Raw genomic sequence first — 26,911 nt, 5'->3', positions numbered from 1 at the left:
TTCCTGGTAAGTCTAAACATGTCCAGCAGGCGACAGACGGGGCTTCTGGTGCCATCAGGGATGGTGGAAAAGAATCTGATGACAGGGAACGACATCAATACACGCTAAATATCACGCTCATACCCACTTACTGGCTATAAAGGCCTGAAGTGCGAATTTACCAGCTGAGATAGGGAGGGGGGATGGGCAAACCGCGGCAAAATGACAACATTCCTGTGTGCTTTCGAAACTTTGAAAGGGATATTAATCCCAACTAAATTATTTCTTCTGATATGTTCCAAATCTGATGTCCCAAAAGCTCGTTCCTGCTAATTAGAATGCACGTTTTTCCAGCTTCAATTTAAAGGAAAATGGGGGGGGGGGGGGGGGGTAACAAAAGGTAGAAAAGAGTAGTCCTTTTTAAAATTATTCTTCATAGTGATATGACATTAGTTAATTTTCATTTGGAATCGGTTAAGGCTTCCGATGCGATTTTAATGATTATATATAATCAGATGTGACCGTCATTGTTTTTTACATTTTTACATTTAGCAGACTATTACAGATATATTTAATATATTGTTTTCTTTGTTGTTTTACTTCTATTAGTATTACACTTTCTAAATATGCATCTTTTAATTCTTAATCATGCACTTCGCATTGTGTTAGTTGGCAAGTACAGCATAGTATGACATTTTCTTTGAAGAAGAAATATTAAATTTCAAACCAGAAATCGATAATTCGAGAATGTATTTGGTATTGAACATGAAGTATGTTTCCTTTAATGCTTGCATGATTATGAAAAATTAAAATTGATCACTGGAATACTTAGCATTTTCTGATTATCGCTACCACACTACTTTCTCAGAGTGAGAGAAAAAGGTAATCTTGTCCAGGCAATATCACAAGAATAAACCATTAAACATTCTGTTACACATACTTTTTTGAACAAAACTGTCAACTGCACCTTATGTTTGAAATATTTTTTTTGTTAATTTTTGTCATATAATCTAATATTATTATTTTCATTGTAAACAGAGTCGGGAGCTGTCTTCACGTTCGGGAAGAGTCGATTTGCAGACAACTTACCTAACAAATTCTGGGTGAGAGGGGATAAAGTGAAGTCTGTAGCATGTGGGGACGAACATACAGCACTGATTGCAGGTAAAATAAGTCAAATAATTAGCTCTCCTAGCCCTTGTAATTAATTGCAAATAAATGATTAATATATCAATAAGGAAAAGCATTCATTCTTTCTATAAAAGAAAAATCTACAGTAGGGTTGGACACCGGTACACGGTACCAGTACCGTACCGAATAGTTACTTCAAAAATACTGGTAAAATACCGTTTCATTTAATACCGGTACTGATAACGGTATTTCATAATCTTTAAAACATTGTTATAGATTTAATAAAATTATTTTTTGAAAAAGTTTCCAGACTCGCTAAACTTGATTCTCTGTGCATTGAAAGGGTAGGCTAATTAACAAAATCAGTACTAAGGAAGATACTTCCTTTCTCCAACCGATATTCGAGGAAAACCAACACGTATTAAAAATATATATTTACATTAATCTTGTTTCAGTTTTATTAATAGAAACCGATAAAAATTGTCAAATAAAAAAGGAAATCGTTGCGAATTTGTGATGCCATCTCTCTCCATTTCTCCTGTTTCGTCATTTAGTGATACCAAGCAAAATGGCGACCGGATGAAACGATCAGCTGTAATTTAGCAGAGAATTAGACAACGGTGTTTCTTATATTTTTTTATTTTATTGAGATTCAGATTAATTTGTTTTGTTCATCATTTAATGAAAGGTTGAATTATAGAAATAGAAAATATTTAACACATTTTAGATTATAACATTGAAAGTTTGGTTATAAGCGGTGATAATTGAAAGCATATTTGTCATTAAAATAAACCCGGATTCTCATTCATCAAGGTATAGTACAGTACCGTTAAAAATACCGTATCGTTTCAAAAATACCGGTATGGTATCATACCGTTTCATCCTTAACGGTATCCAACCCTAATCTACAGTTAATTGACCTCTAGATGAAAAATAAGAAGAAATATGCACTGTTGCTAATCTTATAATGCCTGACACTGAGGTGGATGACCTCTGGTTTTTGTTTTTGTTTTTCAGAGAGTGGTCGGGTTTTCACATTTGGGGTCAATGACTGGGGTCAGCTGGGCATTGATTCCGTCAAAGTCTCCACAAAACCAGTCTGTGTGAAAAGTAAGACTATTTACTAGTTTGTCTCAAAGTAACTTAGTCAGGGCTCTTTGAGTTTTGAACACATAAAAGCCTGCTATAGGGCCCAATGTCACCACCATCTCTGGCTGTCATCTGACACATGCTGCAGCATACTTCAAGTCCATTCCTGAGGCCTCTTCTACAGAGCAAATGTTCGCAAGCATTCACCAAAATTCCTTATACCTCCAATACAAGTGTTTGTGAGCACTTGCTCTTTTGAAAAGGCATCTGGTTTCTATTGCATTTCAAAATAATGATATTCACCAGTCCACCATTTTATTTTGTACCCTATTGCTTGTCTGATTTAACATTTATCACAACATTGTTATTGAAAGTTTGCCATGTTACAATTGTAACTGTTGAAGAGAACAGTTTTATAAGTACACCATGTAAAACTACTACAATATGGTATTTTCTGTTTTCAGAACTTAAACCAGAGAAAGCTACCGTGGTGGCCTGTGGGAGAATACACACTCTAGTAGCAACAGGTCTGTTATTGTGAAGCTTAATATGTTGTTTAGATTTGTCTTTGTGTACAGTAATAGAAACATTTAAATAACATGTGGACTTTACGTATCCCTATCTTTCCTCCTGTTAAATGCTTGCAGGACTATATAATCAGTAATTTTAATACTTTATATAATGTTGATGAATGTAAACTGCAGTGAGTCCACATACATTTTATTTATATATTAGAGATCAGAATTTTTTTTATATATAAAGACCTTGTTTATTCCAGAGTCAGGGAGTCTGTATACGTTTGGTGCTAACGGTGATGGACAGCTGGGTGTGGAGGACATTCCTAGCAGTAACTCTCCAATCAAAGTGGACTGCGAGCCGCGACAATACAAGGCGCTAGCTGCAGGGGCAGATCACTCCGTGGCTCTCACAGGTTTGTAGTAAGGGTAGACAACTGCTGTATCCATAGGCTAGAGCAAGTCTTTCACAATATTAGCATTTTTTCTTAGAGGTTATCCTTTATATGTTTCTCAGTATAATGTCATATGGAGTGTTTTCTCTCTATGGTTAGATACAGTCTTTGGTGTACTTTAATGCAGATTTTAGGTAAAGGGATAGAATCTTATAATCACAATGAAATTGATGATTTATTGTAAACAAGGAAATTTTTGCCCTATTTTATTTTGCCCTTTTGCCCTAACCTCAGTCAGGTGAAAATAACCCTGTAGACAGTTTTTGATAGAGCTGTATTTTTGGGGGGTAAGAATTATAATAAGTATGATCATGTTTATTTCAGAGGATGGTGACCTGTATGTCTGGGTGAGCTGTATGTTTGTGAGAGTCAATTATGATGAGTTGATCTTGTTGTATATTTCAGAGGATGGCGACCTGTATGTCTGGGGAGGGGGGTGTGAGGGACAGCTTGGTTTGGGGGACACAGACGACTATTCCAAACCTACGTTACTCAAGACTGACAACAAAGTGATCAGTGTAGCCTGTGGTTACTACCATACTGCCATTGTCACAGGTGAGAAACAATAGAGAAATCTTAAGATTTACTTATCATAATGATAAAACTCTGTCTTCATGAAAAGTGCTGTGAATTCAGTTGATGATAGAAACAGATTCTGAAGTAAGGTTTATTTTGGAATTGTAAAAATGATGTTTTCTTTGTTTTATATGCTGGTGAAAAATTCTTTCATAAATACTGTATACAGGGAAATTTTCGCCCCCGTTTTATTTTCGCCCCTTTCGCCCTACGATCTTTTGGGCGAATTTAAAATGGGGCGAATTCAAAGAATACAGTATAATTTCTTTAACAAAACTATGATTGGGCGAATTTAAAACGGGCAAAATTGTTTGCAAGTGTGAAAGGGCGAAAATAAGACGGGGCGAAAATAACCCTGTATACAGTATTACATTACATTGTAGACAATGGTGAAGTTTTTACCTTTGGTGAGAGTGATGGAGGGAAACTGGGACTAGGGGACGAATCTGAGAAAGCACACACACCTCAGAAAGTGGACATCCCAGAAAAAGCCAAGTCTGTAGCATGTGGAGGGTCACATACAGTAGTACTGACAGGTAATTAGACACCCCAGAAAGGGCCAAGTCTGTGACATGTGGGGGTCATATATAGTAGTTTTGAAAGGTAATTAGACACACGAGGAAAAGGCAAGTCTGTAGCATGTGGAGGGTCACATACAGTAGTATTAACAAGTAATTAGACACCCTAGGAAAGCCAAGTCTGTGGCATGTGGAGGGTCACATACAGTATTATTGACAGGTAATTAGACACCCCAGAAAAAGCCAAATCTGTATCGTTTTATTGAATAGATGTATTAATTATATGTAAAATCTTCTTTGGTAAAATGTTCATAAAACCTTTAATTCTATCAACATATATTAAGATTCTAAATTAATGGGTGAAGACTATCCATGTTATCCATGAAAAATGAACCATCATAAAGTAAAAATAATTTTCATGATCACTGAGCGTTCTATTTAATGTCTGGTATTATCTTTCAGAGTGTGGCAAGGTTTACACCTTTGGAGAAGGCAGTAATGGACAGTTAGGGAACGGGACCAGAATGTTTGTGTCCCCATCACCGATCTGTCTCAATATCAAGTTCAAGGTCATACAGATAGCTGCCGGGGAAAACCACACTGCCTTAATAACAGGTACTACAACAATGATCTGAGTAGATTAGTACTGCTATGAGGCATCAGCTTCGGTTTTAAGTTAGTCAGAGTTAAACTGGATTATTTTGTCTTCTTGCCAGTATGAATGACTGGCTATCTATAAAGGTTTTCAACAACTCAAGAAATAAGAAAAATTGAGAATTTTTTTCATATCTTAGATGGTTATTTTTTATAAAACTTTTAGAAACATGTAGGTTATACATGTATAATTATATTGTTTAATAAAAGATTATAATGAAGATAAAGGTGGAGTTCATAACATGAAATGAATGAACTTGTGCCCATTATCTTTGTTCAATGGTTATAAGATTTGGTTTATTTTCACAGAGAAGGGACAGTTGTACACATTTGGGGATGGTCGCCATGGAAAACTGGGCTTAAGTCAAGACAGCTACTCCAACCAATACTACCCCAGTAAATCTGAGAGATTCAGCAAGTTCATTGTCACTCAGGTATACAACAGATAAAACATTATCATGGGAATCATGATAAATAGCTTAACCTTGATAATTTTAATGGTAGAGATTATTGAACATTTTATTGTATAAGAAATAAAGATTGAGATGAGAGAAGTATTAGAGTTTAGATTTCCAAGTTAATTCATTATATCCCTGGTGTTTAAATTATCTAAACTTACCAATCTGTACCATGCATTTCTGCTTAGTTGTCATGTTGCAATGAGTAAAGTTACAATAGTTAAATATATAATGAATTATTTTTAAAAATGAAGTTTAAATTGGGAGGGAAAACTTTAAGATATTACAAAAGGCTTGCATTCATTGATCTGTTTTTTCCATTCAGAAATAGAGTAAAAATGACAGCCTTTTCTATTTATTGGTGTGTTGTGTTGTGTGGTGTGTTCTATTTAAAGGTGTTGAGGTGTGGTATGTTCTATTTATAGGTGTCCTGTGGAGGATGTCACATGATTGTGTCGGCACACATGCGTCTGCAGAATGGAGACATAAACAGCGAGTCAGAAGAAGAAGAGGATGAGAATGAGAATTTGAACAAAACCACACACACTCCATCAAAAGGATCAGTGACATCCCAGAAAAAGCCAAGTCTGTAGCATGTGGAGGGTCACATACAGTAGTACTGACAGGTAATGATGTCACCAAGAAAATTTTTTAACAGTTTGACATGTGGAGTGTACATATATAATCAATTTTGACTTGTATATACACAAATATGCTGATAAATAATTGAATTGTTCATGTATTTCTTTTAAAATTCAATTTTCCTTGGGTCACATCACAGCCAGCATCACTAACAAGTAATTAGACACCCTACCCCTGGAAAGCCTCTCCCAAAACCAGGTCTGTGGCATGTGGATAAAAAACTGTTACAAGGTCACACAAGTTTGGATTAACAGTATTATTTTATGCCAATTTTCTAAGATTTTAGGTAATTTTCCATATTGAACATTTTTCATGCTGGTACACCCCAGAAAAAGGCAAATCTGTATCGTTTTATTGAATAGATGTATTAATTATATGTAAAATCTTCTTTGGTAAAATGTTCATAAAACCTTTAATTCTATCAACATATATTAAGATTCTAAATTAATGGGTGAAGACTATCCATGTTATCCATGAAAAATGAACCATCATAAAGTAAAAATAATTTTCATGATCACTGAGCGTTCTATTTAATGTCTGGTATTATCTTTCAGAGTGTGGCAAATTTTACACCTTTGGAGAAGGCATTTTAATGGACAGTTAGGTCGGGACAGAATGTTTGTGTCCCCATCACCGATCTGTCTCAAAAAATCAAGTTTATAATGGTCATAAGATAGCTTCACAGTGGAAAACCACATATATTAATAACAGGTACTACAACAATGATCTGAGTAACTGGGGAATAAGGAATGACTGCTATGAGGCATCAGCTTAATTCTTTTAAGTTAGTCAGAGTTAAACTGGATTATTTTGTCTTCTTGCCAGTATGAATGACTGGCTATCTATAAAGGTTTTCAACAACTCAAGAAATAAGCCAAAAATTGAGAATTTTTTTCATATCTTAGATGGTTATTTTTTATAAAACTTTTAGAAACATGTAGGTTATACATGTATAATTATATTGTTTAATAAAAGATTAAATGAAGATAAAGGTGGAGTTCATAACATGAAATGAATGAACTTGTGCCCATTATCTTTGTTCAATGGTTATAAGATTTGGTTTATTTTCACAGAGAAGGGACAGTTGTACACATTTGGGGATGGTCGCCATAAAACTGGGCTTAAGTCAAGACAGCTACTCAAAGACAAATAAAACCCAAGTAAATCTGAGAGATTCAGCAAGTTCATTGTCACTCAGGTATACAACAGATAAAACATTATCATGGGAATCATGATAAATAGCTTAATTCCTTGATAATTTTAATGAAGAGATTATTGAACATTTTATTGTATAAGAAATAAAGATTGAGATGAGAGAAGTATTAGAGTTTAGATTTCCAAGTTAATTCATTATATCCCTGGTGTTTAAATTATCTAAACTTACCAATCTGTACCATGCATTTCTGCTTAGTTGTCATGTTGCAATGAGTAAAGTTACAATAGTTAAATATATAATGAATTATTTTTAAAAATGAAGTTTAAATTGGGAGGGAAAACTTTAAGATATTACAAAAGGCTTGCATTCATTGATCTGTTTTTTCCATTCAGAAATAGAGTAAAAATGACAAGCCTTAGAGTGTTCTATTTATTGGTGTGTTGTGTTGTGTGGTGTGTTCTATTTAAAGGTGTTGTGTATTCTATTTATAGGTGTGGTATGTTCTATTTATAGGTGTCCTGTGGAGGATGTCACATGATTGTGTCGGCACACATGCGTCTGCAGAATGGAGACATAAACAGCGAGTCAGAAGAAGAAGAGGATGAGAATGAGAATTTGAACAAAACCAACCTCAATCACTCCATCAAGGCTGACGGATCAGTGGACCTGGGGGGAAGCTTTGGGGCCCGGGATCGACGACGTCAGGAGTCCATTAAACGGGTAAAACTTCTGTCTCTGTTTTCTTGATAATGGATGTCACCAAAGTTATAAATTTTTTAACAGTTTAAGCTTCTTGGAGTGTACAAATATCAATCAATTTTGACTTGTATATACCAAATATGCTGATATTTAATAATTGAATTGTTCATTTATTTCTTTTAAAATTCAATTTTCCTTGCAGGCACCATCATTAAACCGAACTCTGCCAGCACTCACTAACAACGCAAAAAATGTGGGCCCTCTGAGCGCGACCCACCCCCCAAAGCCATCACCCCTGGCAAAACGACCTCTCCCACAGGCAGCTAAACCAGGTCTGATAACTTACAGGCTTAAATCCTGAAAATTCAGATAAAAAACTGTTACAAGAGTCTCACACAAGTTTGGATTAACAGTTCATTGTTTCATTTTATGCCAATTTTCTAAGATTTTATTAAGAGTGTCCCAGTTAGTTTTCCATATTGAACATTTTTCATGCTGGTACATGTACTTGTTCTTCTTCAGAGGTAAAGAAGGCAGAATCTGAAGAGGAATCAGAAGAAGAATCTGAGGAAAGTGAAGAGGAGGAGGCAGACGCTGCAAAACTAAACCATGAACAGAAGTCAGAGGTAGGTCAGGGTCGAAAGTCAGAGGTAGGTCAGAGGTCAAAAGTAAGGAGTAGGGTTTAAAGGTCGAGGTTGGTCATATACCGAAGGCAGAGATAGGTCAGGTGTCAAAAGTCAGAAGTAGGTCAGGGGTCAAAAGTCAGAGGTTGGTAATGTACAGAAATGAGAAGTAGGTCAGGGCTCAAAAGTCAATCTTGATGTACAAAAAAACAGGAAAGGCATGGTTCAAAGTTTTGCATTGAGAGGAGCGGTCACAAATAAGTCAAATTTTCTCATACAGGAATCAAGATTCTTCTGTTGAATCAGGGATTTTAAATTTTGAACAGAGGTCTGAGTTACAGACAGGTCATCCAATCAATGATTCTCCTTTTAAAAAATCTGGTCTTATAATGGAGTCAGAAATCAGCTTCACAGTGGATAATTAATATATTACTGCAGATCAGGGGGCACTAGACAATTGCAGTAAGGTAACTGGGGAATAAGGAATGACATGGCTCACTGATGATGGAGAATAATTCTGTATGGACAGAATCACGATGTTTAATAATTCAATATTTTAGCTGAAGAGATGTCAGAGAGTGCAACTCCGCTAAGTATGATATTTGCAAAATCTTTTCAAAGATATTTTTCAACATATTTGGATGTACATGTATTAAACTATGAGTGAAACTATGCAAATGTTTTTTCTTTGAAAATTTAGACTGAAAGTGAAAGTAAACCAGTTCCAAAGCCAAGGCCATTACCACGGAAACATGGAGAGGTAAATATAATGGATGATGTTGACCTACAAGAGTCAATTTAGCATGACAAGTTTGGAATGTTTTTGGCTAGTTTTTATAGACAGCATGCATGTTAAATAGAAGTGACTGTCCATAAAATGCTGAAACATGAAAATACCAAAGACAAATAAAAATCAAAGGGAGAAAATATCACAGATAAATGTAAAATTTATGCCCTGAAAAACAAATCAGAAAAAAACATGGTAAAATTTAAAGTAATCACTTAGAGAATAAAGTTTAATTCCCAAGTAAAAACATAAAATAAACTTTGAAGAAGTGATGTTTAACTAATAACTGCTGTCTGGTTCTGAAGGTTTCTAATAGCAGGACAGTTAGACTGTCAATCTTCTGTTACAAGTAGAAACATAGAAGCTAGTAACATTTTATAGGACGACGAAGAGGAGGAAACGAAGTCTGTAGACTCACAAAAAGAAAAGGAGGTCGAAAAATCAGAAACCAAGTCCACTGAAGAGAAGAAAGAGGAAACTGAGGAAGTGAAAAAGGAGTCAGGGGAAAGTGAGGAGGAGAGTGAGGAAGAAGAGAAGAAGCCTGAGATTAGCCAATCAGAAACACCTGCAACTGAAACTAACCAATCAGAATCTTCAAAGCTAGTCGATACCAACCAATCAGCAATAGAGACTAAAGAATCTGTTAGTTCATTGGTAGATTTTCACTCCATTAGTGTGTTTGTGTGGCTCTTATAATTCTGCCTGTTTTCTTCCCGTCACTTGGCCCCTGGAGTTAAATTTTGCATCATTTTCAAATTGATTTGAAGGCATATTTTGGACTTTTTAAGGCCTATGATCATGAAACTTAGTCAGTTGATGCATCTTGGGTCCGTAAACAACAACTTAAAAATAGGTCACTGTGACCTACTTTTTGAACTTTATGACTTAACCTTTTTAAAACATTTAATCCCATTATTTCAGGCACTGAAAGGGTTAGAATCATCAAATCTTGTAAGTTGCTGCATCTTGGGACCTTAAAACATATTTAAGAAAAAGTAGGTCACTGTGACCTACTTTTAGAATTTTGCAGACATATGTTTTCAAATTGTTAAAAAGGCATATTTTGATTACCTTCAGACCTAAAATCATCAAACTTGGTCAGGAGATGCAGTTTAGGACTCTGAAAAATGTCGACCAAAATGTAGGTCACGATGACCTACTTTCGGCATTTTATGGCTATATTTAAGTATCTTAGGTATTTATTGGCTTAGAATCATCAAACTTTGTGAGTTGATGCATCTTGGGTTTTCGGAGAGTGATGACCAAAAATAAGGTCACGGTGACCTACTTTTGACATTTTATGGCTATATTTAAGTATCTCTGGTACTTATTGGCTTAGAATCATCAAACTTTGTGAGTTGATGCATCTTGGGTTTTCGGAGAGAGACGACCAAAAATTAGGTCATGGTTACCTACTTTCGACATTTTATGGCTATATTTAAGTATCTCCGGTACTTATTGGCTTAGAATCATCAAACTTTGTGAGTTGATGTATCTTGGGTTTTCCGAGAGTGACGACCAAAAATTAGGTCATGGTTACCTACTTTCGACATTTTATGGCTATATTTAAGTATCTCCGGTACTTATTGGCTTAGACTCATCAAACTTTGTCAGTTGATGCATCTTGGGTTTTCGGAGAGTGATGACCAAAAATTAGGTCACGGTGACCTACTTTCGATATTTTATGGCTATATTTAAGTATCTCCGGTACTTATTGGCTAAGAATCATCAAACTCTGTCAGTTGATGCATCTTGGGTTTTTGGAGAATGTCGACCAAAAAGTAGGTCAAGATGACCTACTTTTGAATATCTCAGGTATTTATTGGCTTAGAATCATCAAACTTAGTCAGCAGATGCATCTTTGGACTCTGAAAAATGTCGACTAAATTTGTAGGTCATGGTGACTTACTTTCGACATTTTTTGGCTATATTTAAGTATCTCTGGTACTTACTGGCTTAGAATCATCAAACTTTGTCAGTTGATGCATCTTGGGTTTTCAGAGAATGTCAACCAAAAAGTAGGTCACGGTGACCTACTTTCGACATTTTATGGCTATATTTAAGTATCTTAGGTATTTATTGGCTTAGAATAATCAAACTGTGTCAGTTGATACATTTTGGGTTTTCCAAGAATGTAGACCAAGAAGTAGTCCTAATTGGCTAAGAATCATCAAACTTTGTCAGGTGATGCAACTTTGGTCTTAGGATACTTAGGGTTAGAGGCTTCAAATACAAGTGATAGGTTGTACAATTTATCAGAAGAGCGATTCAAGGCCCTTGGGCCTCTTGTTTTTTATCTTCATCCAAAATCAACATCATTTGACACTACTTAATATTTTAATTAGCTAAATCAAATTATTCCAAGAAACATTTAAACATAATGAGCATTGATGGAACTCATTGAAGGAGATCTAAAATAAAATTGATTTGATTAGAATTGATTAACTGAGTGTACTGATATTAATCTTGCTTTGTGTTGTATAATTATTTTAATTATCCATTTTGATTGTTTAGAATAGATGTAGTTTAGGTGATTAGATAAGTTCCTGAAAATTTCATTGTTCATGGAATATTTTGTGAATAACCAAAAAATATTTTATAACACATTTTACATGTAGGAATGATTTTGAAGTAAAATATTTATCAACACATAGAAATTTTTTAGGGGGAGTTTACAAATGAATCGAATTAATGTATTGCTGTATACAATTATACATATATTAAAAATAATTTTAATATTCATTTATTTATTCATATTATAACAATTAATCAAAATATTTATTGAAATGTATGTTTTATTTGACTTCACAGAAAAAAGAGGAAGAAGAAAGCGAGGAGGAGGAGGAGGAAGAACCTGTCAAAGAAACCACAAAGACTGCCTCCAGGGTAAGTCAGCCAATCAAAAGTCTGAATATTCCAAATCATCCAATCAAAAGTCTGAATATTCCAAATCAGCCAATCAAAAGTCTGAATATTCCAAATCATCCAATCAAAAGTCTGAATATTCCAAATCATCCAATCAAAAGTCTGAATATTCCAAATCATCCAATCAAAAGTCTGAATATTCCAAATCATCCAATCCAAAGTCTGAATGTTCCAAAATCAGCCAATCAAAAGTCTGAATATTCCATATCAGCCAATCAAAAGTCTGAATATTCCAAACCAGCCAATCAAAAGTCTGAATATTCCATATCAGCCAATCAAAAGTCTGAATATTCCAAATCAGCCAATCCAAAGTCTGAATATTCCAAATCATCCAATCCAAAGTCTGAATGTTCCAAATCAGCCAATCAAAAGTCTGAATATTCCATATCAGCCAATCAAAAGTCTGAATATTCCAAATCAGCCAATCCAAAGTCTGAATATTCAAAATAAGCCAATCAAAAGTCTGGGAAAAAATCAAGTCAGCCAATAAGAGAGCTGAATGTCCCAATTCAGTCAATCAAAAGTCTGGATAGAAAACCAAATCAGCCAATCAAAATTCTTAATTTCCTTATTCAGGCAATCAGAAATCTAATAACATGTCAGGCAATCAATTAAGACAGCCAGTCAGAATTTTGAGAGTCTCAAAGCCAATCAAGTTTCTGTAAGAAAAATGCAATTGGCAAATCAGAATTCTAAGGGCTTCAAGTCAGCCAGTCAGAAATGTGAATACCTTAAGTTACACAAACGTTAGTCTGAGTATAACAATTGAAAAGTGGAAAACAGTAGTCAAATATTAGAAGTCTTAAATTCTTTTAAAACAAAATAAATGATAAATCTAAAAGCTGGTGTTCAATCATTTACAGATAATAGCCTGCTTGATAAAGATTTTTTTCTGTCAGGTGCAAGTATTTAAGCAATGTAACCCCTCCAAGTTAAAATCTTCCATTTGAACAAAGATTCAGGACTGAAACTTTTGCAAAAAGCAAACAGATAAGAGAAAATGTGTAATTGCTTCCCCACTTTTAACCAAAGCTGAATTATCTTCATGCTATTCTATTTTATACATGCAATGCTAGTCATACATGTTATTTCAATCCTTAAATAAGCAAAGAAATCCCTAGTTATTGTCTTTTTTTTTAAATAGGCTATGCCTGAGCTTCCCGTTCCAAAACCCCGAGCAACCAAGACAACGGAGAGTGAAGAGGAGGAAGAAGAGGAGGAAGAGAAAGGAAAGAAGAAGGAAAAGGACAAGAAGAAAGACAAGAAAAAAGGTAACACTGCTGTAAACCAACTATTATTTGTGTGCCAGAAATTTTTACGAGTCTGGCGACTGACTTTAAGTTGCGACTATTAATCGCCTCAATCATTTATTATGCTTTGTTTTTGTAGCATTTTTTTCTTTATTCATGAAAATTAATTGTCGCAGATTGATTTCAAACTGACAAATAGTGAATAAAAAATGATGCGTATTATAGTTGGTCTACTGTATATAACAGTATTCAACACACTGAATACAAGGCTTCTCATTCAACAGGATCAGGTCTATTAACAGCAATAATAGCTCTGTGTTTGACATAACAAGGGAAAATGTGAATTAAATTTCATGAACATGTACCTTTGGAGAGAAATAAAGAATATTATTGTAAATTTTTTGAATAGGCAAGAAAGATTTAAAAGTTTTTGGTAAGGTGTCCACAGGACTGTCTGATGATGAGGAGGAGGAGGAAGAAGACAAGGAAGAAGATGAAAAAGAAGAGGAACCTGAAGAAGAAGAAGAGGAAGTAGAGGAAGAGAAGGGAGACAAGAAAAAAGACAAAAAGAAAGACAAGAAAAAGGATAAAAAGGTAAGTAGTGAGGACACATGTAGAAAAGGGAGAGGGTCACAGTCTGGTAGATGTGATAGTGAGGACAAGACAAAGATTTGGATGATATCATAACATTGTTATCAGGAAATGTATAATGGCAAGACAACACAATGCACAGTTACATTTTTATAGGTACCATGCATTTATCTTTATTTTTCGCTGTTCATTTGTGTTTGTGTAGGACAAGAAAAAAGACAAGAAAGATAAGGATAAGAAGAAAGGGAAGAAGAAGAAAGGAGAGGAAGATCAGGAGGAAGAAGAGGAGGAAAAAGAAGAAGATGAAGAAGAGGAGGAGGATCCTAAAGGGAAGAAGAAAGACAAAAAGAAAGGTAAAGGTTACAGTTAATAAGACGAGGAGGATTCTAAAGGGAAGAAAAAAGACAAAAAGAAAGGTAAAGGTTACAGTTAATAAGACGAGGAGGATTCTAAAGGGAAGAAAAAAGACAAAAAGAAAGGTAAAGGTTACAGTTAATCACAGGAGGAGGATTCTAATTACAGCTGTTAATCAGAGGCTGCATCATCAGAGTCAATGTTACCGAGGGCTTGCTGAAATTTGTTTTCCTCTTACAAAATCATTAGGGAATGTTTGTTCTGTTGAAGATGACTTGACTTTATCTTGGATTTGTAAGAATTGATTACCACCAGATGCAAGTAATAACTTGTTGGAGGCTCATTGAATAAGCAACAGTTTTATTTGAAAGTTGGAGAGGGCTCGATTAAGACAGCCCTGCTGCCAAATCCCAATCAGAGTGTTTGGATGAAATATATTAGTCAGGGAATTTAAATTACATGTTATGAATACATTTGATTGTGAAATAAAAAAAAGATATCCCAATGTCTTTCTCTGAATATTACTGTGGGTTAGTGCAGTCAAATTTAAATTTGCCCATTTGTGGGTAGGGTGAAAGGGGAGAAAATCAAATAGGGGGACCAAAATTTCCCTGTTTACAGAATATGAAGTTTGTAAGCACTGTTAATATTTTACAGACAAGAAGGACAAAGATAAAAAGAAAGATAAAAAGAAGGATAAAAAAGACAAGAAGAAGAAAAAGAAAGGTGAAGAAGAGGAGGAGGATGATGAGAAGGAAGGAGACAAAGAAGAAATAAAGGAGGAGGAAGGGAGGAAGAGTGGAGAGGAAGAAGAGGTAACAGTAAATACTGACAGTGTGGTTATGGGGTCATGTGGTTACTTTATTCCAGTTCCCTTCCTAAGGCCAGTCTAAGGGGATTCATGTCTCTATCATTGTTACTGAAAACACAATCGCTGAAAAAGATGTAATTGCTAATGTTGACATTGTGATTAATAAACCATGATGGTCACTGTGTGATTATTTTAAATGACAATCCAGTATTCTTGTCTATTCTACCCAATGGGCAATTAATTCGAGAACAACTAAATGAAAAGAGTTACCAATATTTAGTTTTTAAAAATGTTCATAATAATAAATGTAAATTTTTTCTTTTACAGAAAGAGGACGAGGAGAAAGATGGAGAGAAAGAAGAAAAGAATGAAGAAGAAAAGAAAGAGAAAGAAGCAGCCAATAAACCCCCGGAAAAGAAGGTACAGAGACTGGGGCTCTACTGATATTAAATGGAGGGGTTTTGCCAGGAACACTGGTTGTAAAGATATAGTAAAAATAAATTTCACAAACAACATTTAAATAGGCTAGTTTTTCCACTACAAATGTTAAATTGTTTTGTCTTTTTTGCAGTCAAGAACTTGTACGATATTATGACGAAAAAGTGTGCAGCCTTTTAGGAAAGCTTTGTTAAGGAGGAAAGCTGTCTAAACCTGCAAGTAGCTGAACAAGAGCGGAGAAACAGATGATAGAAAACTGGAAGGGATGTAAATGACATTACGTAGAACGAAACTAGAGGGGTAATAGACAACAAAACTTAGCTCTTCTGGAGTTGTGATATTTATATTATTTACATGTTTATATGGACTTATTTATTAGCTTTTATTTTACTTAAAATGTTAGTTCTAAATCTATGAAGTCCAGCCCTGTGTTACTTATCTGAGATGCATCAATATTCCTTAGGAATGAAAAAATTTTAATCATGTAGTTTCATAGGTAGAATGAATTACATGTATAGCTATTCTTAATACATCAATTAGGGAAATGTGATCTGAAATTATTGCACTTAATTATTGTGGTGATTCTGTTTGAAATTAATGATAATTATGATAAAATTAATTTCAACATTGACTGTATACTGTAAAATCACATATTTTTGTGATGGACATGAATTCGTGGGTTCTTTTCATACATCGAAAACAAAGGAATTAACCCTCCACAAAAAAATTTGTAATTTCACAGTACTGTAGTTACAATATGTGTATATAATCAATATAGGACCCAATGACTGGAAAGTTATTTTTAGCTATAGTTTATTTCATGGTTTACAGAGTTTATATTTGGAATCTCTTGTGAAGTGCCATGTGGCATTCACTTTAGTCTGTCCAATAATTTCTGACTTTAAAGTTAATCCCCCATAATATTTGTATTTTATTTATTATATTGTGCTGTATAAAACAATTTTTAGTGAAAAATTAGGCTCTAAAAATTTTGTAGAATTCTTAATTTTACGATAGATCTATAATCTATCATTTTGGAGTTTTTGTTTTTTGTCCTTCTTGCATACCAGTTGCCCTCCAATATTAGGTTCATGACACCATTCTCGCAACTGTTGATAACTTGGAACATAATGTGTTTTATTTGATGATCTTTTGTATTTCAACCAATGAAATCAGGGATTACATAGGGTGTATTAGTTCTTATTAATCAGGTTTGATGAAATGCCAGCACAAAATTATTTTCTTGAAGGAATTATTATTTTTTAAATAATATTTGGAATTTTCAATTTTTGAAATAGGAATTATGCTGGGATCAGCGCTGACATTAACTTGCCTATAAGCATGACAAGGGTTAAATAGTACATAATTTAAATGACCTTTTTAAACGTGTGTAAAAAAGATACAATATTATATAATTGGTTGTATAATGAAGAAAAGGTTGATTACTTGAGTGCTCTGATTTTGGTGCCTCAATGACAATTTTATGTTATAGATTTACTTATTATTGCCTTGAATCAGCAGCTAGTTGTATTACAAATGACTTCTCACATTTAAAACTGATTTAGTTTAAATTAGTTTTACATTTGTCATGTACAAATTACTGTTTGAATTACACATGCCTGCAAGTTGGATTTTCAATGATGGAGGGAAAAAAAGAAATGATGATATTAATTCTGCCTGACTTTTCATGGATTTTAATGCTTGGTGTACATATTTGTTGATGCATGTATTCATAACATCAAAAACATTTTTGTCAAAGCAAGTGCCCTTACCATCAAGAAAAAAAAACTTTTTTATTTTGTTTATAATAGATTTTGTTAAACATAAAAATGACTTGCAATTAATTAAAAAAAAAATAACCATAATACATGTATATTTCTTTTACTCTTTTTTTATTATACTTGGTTAATGAAAAAATGATGAACAATAGCATTTGTTTTCTTTCCATAATGCTCTGGAGCCTTGAAAGGTTGGGACAGGGGGAGGGGGTGGGAAAAGTGGTGGGGTGGGGAGTTGAGGGAGGAGAAATCAAATACAAAAGCTAATGTGGATTGCCTGTGTTTGGGTACATCTGAGTACATGTGTGATGTACATTGTACCTATGTCTAATAAAGATATTGTGATGTAGGATGTGTAGTGTAGTATAACAATAAATGTGATACTGGAAAATGAAAGCTAGAGTATGAAATAATGATATTTGATTGTAATTAAAATTCAGATAGAAAGATATTAGTTTAAAAGAAATATTCATGTGTTGGTGAGAGAGAGAGAGAGAGAGGGGGGGGGGAGGAAAGAAAGAGGACACAATTGGCATCATTTCAGCTGATAGAAGATGTAAGTTTTATTACCAATATTCATAAGAAATAAATGATATATTCAGATTTAAACAGTTTTTATTAATTTTTTTTATGATAGCTGATGTAAAGTTAAGATTATGTATGATTATGTGACACTGTTGCAGATTTCATTAATATCTATTAAATTGTTTTATACTATAAATAGTTTGTCGTAGTTTGACTTTGAGGGAGATGTCAAGGAAGGCATAAAACCAATAAAAGCATGGAGTGACCAACTGTAGACAATGGACTAGTAGCTAATTTTGGGAAGTACGTGTGTACTGATGGCCAACTATAGGCACTCCATGGTTTAGTCACTCTGGTTAAGATCATAATGGGCACTGGTTGCCAACTGTAGACACTTGACTAGTGGCTTATTGAATGAAGAGTACTGGTGGTCAAGACAACTGTAGACACTTGACTAGTGGCTTATTGAATGACGAGTACTGGTGGTCAAGACAACTGTAGACACTTGACTAGTGGCTTATTGAATGACGAGTACTGGTGGTCAAGACAACTGTAGACTCTTGACTAGTGGCTTATTGAATGACGAGTACTGGTGGTCAAGACAACTGTAGACACTTGACTAGTGGCTTATTGAATGACGAGTACTGGTGGTCAAGACAACTGTAGACACTTGACTAGTGGCTTATTGAATGACGAGTACTGGTGGTCAAGACAACTGTAGACACTTGACTAGTGGCTTATTGAATGACGAGTACTGGTGGTCAAGACAACTGTAGAAACTTGACTAGTGGCTTATTGAATGATGGGTACTTGTGGTCAAGACAACTGTAGATCGACACTTGACTAGTGGCTTATTGAATGACGAGTACTGGTGGTCAAGACAACTGTAGACTTTTGACTAGTGGCTTATTGAATGACGAGTACTGGTGGTCAAGACAACTGTAGAAACTTGACTAGTGGCTTATTGAATGATGGGTACTTGTGGTCAAGACAACTGTAGATCGACACTTGACTAGTGGCTAATTCTGTAATGATTTCTGGGGACCAACTGTAGGCAATGGACTTGAAGCTTATTTTGATGTTTGTAATATTTGGGCATAAAATCCGGTCTATAAATGATAAATAATCCTGTCCAGCTGTAGACATTGGACATTGTATGTGATGGATAATATTTAACAGCCGTAGACAGTGGACTTTTATGTTGTCCTTGAATCTTTGCTGTATCCAAACATAGATAAGATCACCTTGTTGTATGCTCTAGTGTAAAGCTTAACATCGTTATCTCCCAGTGCATCAGCTTGCTGAGTCTTCAAAACATTTCTGTCCACCTAATGACTGATAAGCGGCTGGAATCTTGGAGTCGACTGACATAATTGTCAAAGATTTTTACCTTCACCTGTATTAGATGGACGAAATACTAAATATGCGACCAAGCATATTGTTCGGCTTTGTAGGGGCACGCATTCCACCCACTTGTTGAATTGATCAACCATCACAAGTATATTGGTGTTTCGAGATGTTGATTCGGGAAATGGAAAAGTCTAGATGCAAGCTTTACATCGCGTTACATGTACACGTACTTGATAATACGTTGTCGATATCTAAAATATCGAGGTGAAGGTCTCAGCAAGTATAAGAACCTTTTTCTCATGTGTAAGATTTTATATCTTGTGAAAGCATTAATTTTTCGTGGGGTTTAATTTTCGTTGTTTTTATGTATGAAGAGACACGGGGCCTCGGTTTATACGGTCTCATCCGAAGGATCGCCCCATTTAGTCGCCTTTTACGACAAGCAAGGGGGTACTGAGGACCTATTCTAACCCGGATCCCCACGGGACATATATCATGTTGAATGGTCGTGTATAAAATTGAAATATCTTAAGTTTATTCAATCTGTACTCGTAAAAATGGACAAGAAAGACACAATCACCTCTGTCTCCGTCTCTAAAAATCCTTTTCAATCTAATCAAAGTTCATCTGTGAATGCAAATCCTTCTGCGACCGAAAACATTGGGGAACCAGGTATTGACAAGCAACGCCCCTTTTTAAAAAAAACTTTCAGTCTCCCAGAATTAATATTCAAATCGATAAAAAGATGTATTTCATAGATCTTCAAGAAATTCCTTTTAAACTATATGGTTCCAACATTGAAAGACTTGTATAAGGTTTTAATTATTTCCGTGAATGTTTTGGTATTTTTCCGAGAATATAAAACAAATGCTTTATTTGCAAATAACATGCTTTAGGGTATAACATTTGCTATTAATGATTGCATAATATAAATGTTCCTTGTGCTGAATTTTTTATTTATAGAATTAAATTGTCCGTCCAGCCTTTATTTACATAATTTTCAGATATTCTTTTATTTATGAATAGGAAAGTTTCATCAAGAAGGATGTTGTTTGCTTGCAAATATAACATTATACTAATTTTTCTTTAAAAACCAGAAACAAATAAAGTAAATGATTAATAATTAAGAGCTGATAGTTTCCTTTTATTGCTGGAACCACGACGCAACATGGATGTCTTAAAGGTCTACGAAATAACATTTTGGTTTGGCACTTCTTTTAACTGTTATTTTTTTAGGATAATCAGAAAGACGCGATCTTTGGATATTTATATTATAAATTATGGAGAGTTTTTATCTGCAGAATTTACTGGGTTTTACTAAACTCAAAAGAGAAATTGTCCTTGAAGATTTGTCAAAACCCACGTATTTAATCTTTATGCATTTAAAGTTTTTTTTTTTGTTATCTGTAGATACATTTTAATTAGTCGGAAATTACCTAAACAATCTATTGAATGCAGACGTATTTTTGAGTTTGTATTTTTAGCTTCCTTGATTTATGACTTTAGTTAGAATTCTCAGAAACAAACATCACTAATGTATGATGGAAACGTACCAATGCAATTAATTATAAAAACGTTTCACAGGTAATTTTGGATTATAATAAACAGCATTTACTGACACACTCTGGATATTTCATGCAGCTGCACGTAATGCATATCGTGTATGGTTGTTTTTCGTCTTTGCTTTAGCATCTATGTTTTATATTTCATGCTGCTCAGATCAAGGATTTTACAAGGGTAAGTATATATAATTATTTATTATTTAATAGGGATTCATTGATAATTGCTATAAACATTTGTAGGATTTTGTTTCATTTGATAAGGATTAGGATTAATGCTTTTGCAAGAATTCATTGGTAATGCAGCATTCTGATTTGTACTATTTCAATGGACTTGTACGTGTCCTATCGTGCGTGTATCCTATCTTATCGTGCTCTCAAATCCAAAATTCTCAGACCCAGAAGCCGCCATAAAAAGTTGAGAAAAATAAAAATTCCTTAAACTCTTTTATTCTCAAATTCTCAGCTGAGTAAATCTCAAGAGTTGAGTTGAGAATTTCTGTTGAGAATTCTCAAAGTTTTATGACGGCGGACCCTGGTCTTTTTTTAATTTATCGAATTGCATTTTATTTTTATTTGATATGATTTATTTCGATAATATTTAAATATTATTAAATACGATTTTCTTCAATTGATCAGAGTTTCTAGAGGAAGATTTCCGGTAAGCCACGGTGTATAGAAGTATTTTCCCTTTTAAAAAATGATATTAATAATTAATAAGTAAAACTTTATCAATTAATCTTTAATAATATTTTTACTTAAATGGGAAATATCGCTGCATTTCATTTCCGGAAATATGCATAGCATTTCCGACATTTCTTTATTTCATTTCCGACATTTTTTGTTTTCATTTCCGACATAATTTTTTTTTTTCATTTCCGGAATTTACCTGTGCGGCAATTCAATGTTTACTAAGTAAAAGAAAATAGAATTTTAAAAGTATTTATACCAAAATATTAATAAAAATAATTATATGAAAAACATCTATACATATGTACATACATGTAGTACCAAGTCTAGGTAAAACAGTTCAGTGAGCATTAAACTTTTTTTCATCACATGTGTAAATTAAATGTCAGTGACAGCACCATACCAAGTCAATGATAGATTTACAAAATTGTATTTCAGTGATTTATTTATGATTTATTCCTTCGAATTTTTCATAATTAAAGTTATCAAATCTGTTACTATAGGTACTACATATGTATTTAAAAAATGTCGGAAATGAAAACAAAAAAATGTCGGAAATGAAAACTAAAAAATGTCGGAAATGAAAAGTTGATAATTGCCCAAAATTCCGGAAATGAAATGCAGCCGGGAAATATCACGGGTAACAAGCTTAATACAAACTATACACAGGTGACCACTCAGGTGTGAAAATCCCAATTTTGGCTAGATGGGAAAAAGAAATTAAAAATTTTGGCTAAGTGGGGATAAACTAAATAGCAGGCTTGTTACCCGTGATACCTTTCATATAAATAAATACTATCATAAAAAATTAATTAATAACGTTCTACTTATTAATTATTTATATCAATTAATCTTTAAAAAAAAAATAATAATACTTATATTTCAAAGCACAAGTTATGGTAAAATTACGAAAAGAGAAAAGAAAATGTTAAATATGTTTTATTTAAATTTAAAAAATATTAAATATAATTAAATTCGTTTATCAAGAGAGATAAAAAAAAATTGGGATTATGACTTTTTAATAACTAGAACAATAAATATATTGTGTAGAAATATTACTACTAATTACTGTAAACCGACTTTTTTCGCGTGCGAGAAATGATCGCGAGAGCCTCATGATCGCGAATATTTCTCGCCGCGAACTGGTACTTATAGTCTCTATGTGAAGATTATAAAAGCATAATCACGAAAATTAATCGTCGCGAAGTAGTTTACACCTGGTAAATCGCAAAATAAAGTCGTCGCGAATACAAGTTGGTTTACAGTATTAGAACTTATGTACATACATGATCAAAATTGAGAAAAGTGCTTTTATGCACAAGTGTTTATAATTAATTTCTTATAGGCATGAGTACAATACATATGCACTTGATTTGGAATAAAATTTTAACCAATAGTATGTTATTATTATAGTATTGTTACAATTTTTTTAAACAAGTGTCTGTGGTACAATGCCATATAGAAGTAGAGTCTTAAGAAAATAAAATGTCCTTGGAAAAACCCGTCGTCAATTCAGTGTATAAATAATGGACTAACAATTGGTATGAAAAACGTCAGTCAGCATTTGACTCAATGATAAATTGTATTTGCTGACAAGGTCATGGTATCGACCATAGAACTTACGAAATGATGACTTTAAACGAGACTGCTGATATTCTTGTTTCGTCAACTTGCTTGTCAATAATTTACCTCGCCCCAGAAACTGTTCATACGTAGAGCACGCTCTTGCGTATCGAATCAGCTGAGATATATATAAACTCCGTATGCAGGTGATGAAGGTATATTGCTGCAAAGTCATAACGTTTATCATATAGCTTGGTTGTTAGACCACATCCAGTGTCCTCCTCAAGCAAAATATCCAAGTACGAAACAGAATTTTGACTACCTGGTTCTATTGAAACGCATGTACTTATGTTCATTTAAGATTTTATTCTAAATGAATTAGATAATTGTATAATTTATGGATTTAAAAATTAATTTATTTACTTGAAAAGGAAATACAATTTATTTACTTTTGGAGACCAGGTATTCCAACAATCTATTGGAATTCCCATTGGCACAAATTGCGCTCCGTTATTAGCAGACTTTTTTTTATATTCTTATAAAGCAGAATTTATGCAAAATCTTATGCGTGAAAAGAAGAAAACACTTGCTGTGGCCTTCAACTCGACATTTAGATATATCGACGAAGTATTGTCAATTAATAATGGTAATTTCCATTCCTACGTCGATTTCGCATAAATCCTGTTTCATAAGAATGTAAAAATAAGTCTGCTAATAACAGAGCGCAATTTGTACCCATGGGAATTCCAATAAATTGTCGGAATACCTGGTCTTCAAAATCCTCATAGATATTGTCAATCAGAAACTCAAAACAGCCTTTTAAACATGTATACCCCCATTCTTGGAATATCATTCTTTTTTCCAATCATTTCTTGCAAAAATTATGAAAATAAAATTTAAAAAGATGATCATGATGATATCGGCTTAAAATCAATAAGAATAGATCTCAAATTTGTTTGTCTAAAAAAGTTGGAAAAGCTTTAGGTCCATAGGTCCATAAAGGCAATCAATAATTTTGTTTCTGTATATGTACCAAATAACTTACAGACCCTATGTACTGGGCGCAACGGCTTAATTTCCATAAGTAATTTATATCGAATACTTTGTATGCACAATGACACTGTAATAAACAAATATATACCTGCTATAATATTTTCAATCTTCAAAAAAGATTTTATTTCAATTGACAATGATATTCAGAATTCCATATTGGTGTGTAAAATTAAAACCGGATCTGTAAAACTATGGACCTTCCTAAGATTAAAAAATAAAGAAAATATTTTCTTTTAAAAAAATATGTCCCCATACAGTTGTTCCTCTTTTTTTTATGTTTTGTTTTGTTTTATTTTGTTGTTTTTTACGTTTCTTCAAACTGAAACTTAACAGAATGATTTCTTTTTATAAAAAAAAAATTCTCACTACCATTTCATTCAGTCATATTGCTCTAAATTTTCATTAGATGAATTTGAAATAGGAGTTAAGAGGTAAAATAAATCTCTTCCAACATATCTTAATCTTAATCTTTGCGAGGATTGAATTTGTTTTTTTTATTGTGAAAGGACAAATACAAAACAACGTTCAAATGGCCATGTATAACGGAATTTTAAAGAAAACTTCTCTTTTTCTAGAAAACTTTAGAATGATGAATCTGGAAAACGTAGCGGCGCTCGTTCTGTTCTTCGTGGAGTGCTATCATGTCTGTGGTCATCTGAGCATCGCTTTCAGGATCCGAATGCTCCCTCGGAAGGACCTGTACCGGATCCGTTTCTACATTCTCCTGGATCCGGTGTCGGGAATTTTGACTACCTTTGTGTTCCTTCAGAGGATTCAATGGTTGTCAGTGCTCCATTTTCTGCAACAATTGTATTACTTCCTTTTCTGGGAAAAGACAAGACACGCCAAAAAAGTAAGACTCTTTCTTATGCTGAATTGGGAAATTATACTATTATATGGTCTAGTTAAATGAATGTCACGTTTAATAAAGCCACAAGAAGTTGCATTTGGACTTTAAAAATCCGAAGTGCAGTTTATAAATTCTACATAATGTTTTATTTTTTTCTAATTAACGCAAGAAGTTAATACTCTATCACAATAAAAACAAACATTAAACAAGAAATTACCTAGTCTTTAAATCAGTTGATCAATCGTTGCTTTATTTCAGATCTTAAGTTGGAGCTCTCTAGACTGGACTGCCAGTAAATTGAAGGAGGAGTGGCATTTTGAATCCATTCTGGGGTTATCTTTCGACACAGGTGTTCATGTCACCATGGCTTTCTTTCTCAGCCAATACTTGTCGACGGTACAAATCTTCGTTTGTCTGTTTTTGGTACAGTGCCTCGCATTGGTTGTTCTTTGTGGACCTTGGTACGCCTGGAGTTCCCCTTCGGCCATCCCAAAGTGGGTCCAAAAGAGGATTCGTCCATTGAGCAAGGAAGAATGGAAAACGTCTTAACCAGTCATTCCTTAGTTCTGGATTGAATTGCCCTCACTCTTGGTGTAATTTTGTTAATCATTCTCAGTATTGTGATCTTTAGTTATTTATTTTCTGTAAGGTTAAATATCCCTCCACTTCATATTTCACCATTTCCCCCTTATATTCCCAACCTTGATTTTCATTAACAATGACATTAGATTCATATGGAAAGTAGTTTAATATATCAAGCTTTTCTTACCTTTTCAAAAAGTAATATTTCGTCTGAACATGATATGAAGAAAATTGGGTAATGGTTATTTGAAAGATCAACATTGTTTTATCTCGCAATAAAAATAAATCTGAGATACATGTGTATATAAAATTAATACTTGTAGTATTTACTTTCAAACGTAATGTAATTCATATTAGAAAATATAATAAAGCGTTGCTTTTTAAATCAGAAAATTACATATCGTGTTTGTGCAAAATCTGTTCTGGTGAAAAGAAAATTAAGTACTAATTGATTATAAAATTCCTTCATTTGAAATCTGCAACAATTTAAAGACATATGTTAAGAGAATATCTCAATTTTCCTAGGAACTGATTATAATTTTTGTAAGGTAAACTATTTTAGTAATTGATAAAAATATCAGCAAAATTTAAAGAAATCAATATTTGTATGATAGAATTGATTTGAATTAGTTAACTTTAAAATAAATTCTGGAAAGACATTTAATTACCTTGCATGGAATAATTTCATCAGAAAGTCTAGGGAAATCCGCTGACGCTTTCGATCCCTGAGTTCTGGTTCCTCGGTTCACGAAAGTGCCTTCTCCTCGATCTCTTCCTCTCTGGAAAGGAAAGTCACTTCTGGATTTTGTGAAGGCTAAGCCTCTGTTTGCTTGTTTTCATGTTGTTAAATGTCTCGATCAAAAGTCTTTCACTCATAAGGAGAAACCAGGTAAAATGACGCCAGCACTTGCCAGTGGAAAGCTGAAAATTTTGTCCTATACTCGGCACTCAGGGTCTTTTAGCAGGTAGGGATCTCTTTCGTGCCAGTTCCTACTGCGACACAGGAGCTTGGTTTATACGGTCTCATCCGAAGGACCAGTCTCCACATCCAACAGTGTGATTTGAACCTGCGCCGTAAGGATCAACTCATTTCTTAGACGCTCCACCAGTTGGGCGAGGGCTCAGCTTCTGTGACACGTCTAAATATGATAAGTCCTGGGTCACTATAACCCTAACTCTTCCTCACAACCATCTGACATTTTTGTAGGATGGTTTCTAGGCGTTAAGAACCCTCCCATGTTTCCCTTTCAAGTGTGGCCTTATATTTTAACTCCGGTGGCACTCTTCTAAGCATCTTGTAAAATGGACAG

At 33.9% G+C, this 26,911-nt stretch overlaps 2 protein-coding genes across 2 annotated transcripts in view; both read left to right on the top strand.

Moving 5' to 3' along the window:
- LOC134272919 (X-linked retinitis pigmentosa GTPase regulator-like) overlaps positions 1-15,841 on the top strand; it is a 15,866-nt gene extending 25 nt beyond the window's left edge. The window contains exons 1-21 of the mRNA XM_062755095.1: positions 1-6; positions 1,018-1,143; positions 2,128-2,220; positions 2,664-2,726; positions 2,978-3,130; positions 3,575-3,724; positions 4,129-4,281; positions 4,726-4,878; positions 5,227-5,351; positions 7,687-7,893; positions 8,075-8,204; positions 8,395-8,498; positions 9,196-9,255; positions 9,664-9,924; positions 12,094-12,168; positions 13,352-13,478; positions 13,867-14,051; positions 14,254-14,401; positions 15,060-15,217; positions 15,541-15,633; positions 15,785-15,841. The exon at positions 1-6 is cut by the window's left edge and continues 25 nt beyond it. Coding sequence (XP_062611079.1) covers positions 1-6; positions 1,018-1,143; positions 2,128-2,220; positions 2,664-2,726; positions 2,978-3,130; positions 3,575-3,724; positions 4,129-4,281; positions 4,726-4,878; positions 5,227-5,351; positions 7,687-7,893; positions 8,075-8,204; positions 8,395-8,498; positions 9,196-9,255; positions 9,664-9,924; positions 12,094-12,168; positions 13,352-13,478; positions 13,867-14,051; positions 14,254-14,401; positions 15,060-15,217; positions 15,541-15,633; positions 15,785-15,808 — 2,594 coding nt within the window. The 3' untranslated portion in view covers positions 15,809-15,841. The remainder of the gene's footprint in view (positions 7-1,017; positions 1,144-2,127; positions 2,221-2,663; positions 2,727-2,977; positions 3,131-3,574; positions 3,725-4,128; positions 4,282-4,725; positions 4,879-5,226; positions 5,352-7,686; positions 7,894-8,074; positions 8,205-8,394; positions 8,499-9,195; positions 9,256-9,663; positions 9,925-12,093; positions 12,169-13,351; positions 13,479-13,866; positions 14,052-14,253; positions 14,402-15,059; positions 15,218-15,540; positions 15,634-15,784) is intronic.
- Positions 15,842-20,933: 5,092 nt separating this feature from the next.
- On the top strand, positions 20,934-26,268 carry LOC134272906 (uncharacterized). The gene is made up of 3 exons (XM_062755083.1): positions 20,934-21,041; positions 24,745-25,022; positions 25,278-26,268. Exons 1-3 carry the CDS (start codon positions 20,999-21,001, stop codon positions 25,566-25,568), a joined length of 612 nt encoding a protein of 203 aa, XP_062611067.1. The 5' UTR covers positions 20,934-20,998; the 3' UTR covers positions 25,569-26,268.
- The last annotated feature ends 643 nt before the right edge of the window (positions 26,269-26,911 follow it).

This window comes from Saccostrea cucullata, unplaced genomic scaffold, assembly GCF_032062105.1.
Source record: "Saccostrea cucullata isolate Sc308-1 unplaced genomic scaffold, CSIRO_AGI_Scuc_v1 ctg1978, whole genome shotgun sequence".
Lineage (NCBI taxonomy): Eukaryota > Metazoa > Mollusca > Bivalvia > Ostreida > Ostreidae > Saccostrea > Saccostrea cuccullata.
This window is presented reverse-complemented; position numbering and strand designations above follow the sequence as displayed.

Excerpts from the sequence above, each read along its gene's own strand:
- LOC134272906 (XM_062755083.1), top strand. The coding sequence starts at position 20,999 with ATGTTTTATATTTCATGCTGCTCAGATCAAGGATTTTACAAGG. Across the intron at positions 21,042-24,744 it reads AGATCAAGGATTTTACAAGG|AAAACTTTAGAATGATGAAT; the intron begins GTAAGTATATAT and ends CTCTTTTTCTAG. Across the intron at positions 25,023-25,277 it reads AGACAAGACACGCCAAAAAA|ATCTTAAGTTGGAGCTCTCT; the intron begins GTAAGACTCTTT and ends GCTTTATTTCAG.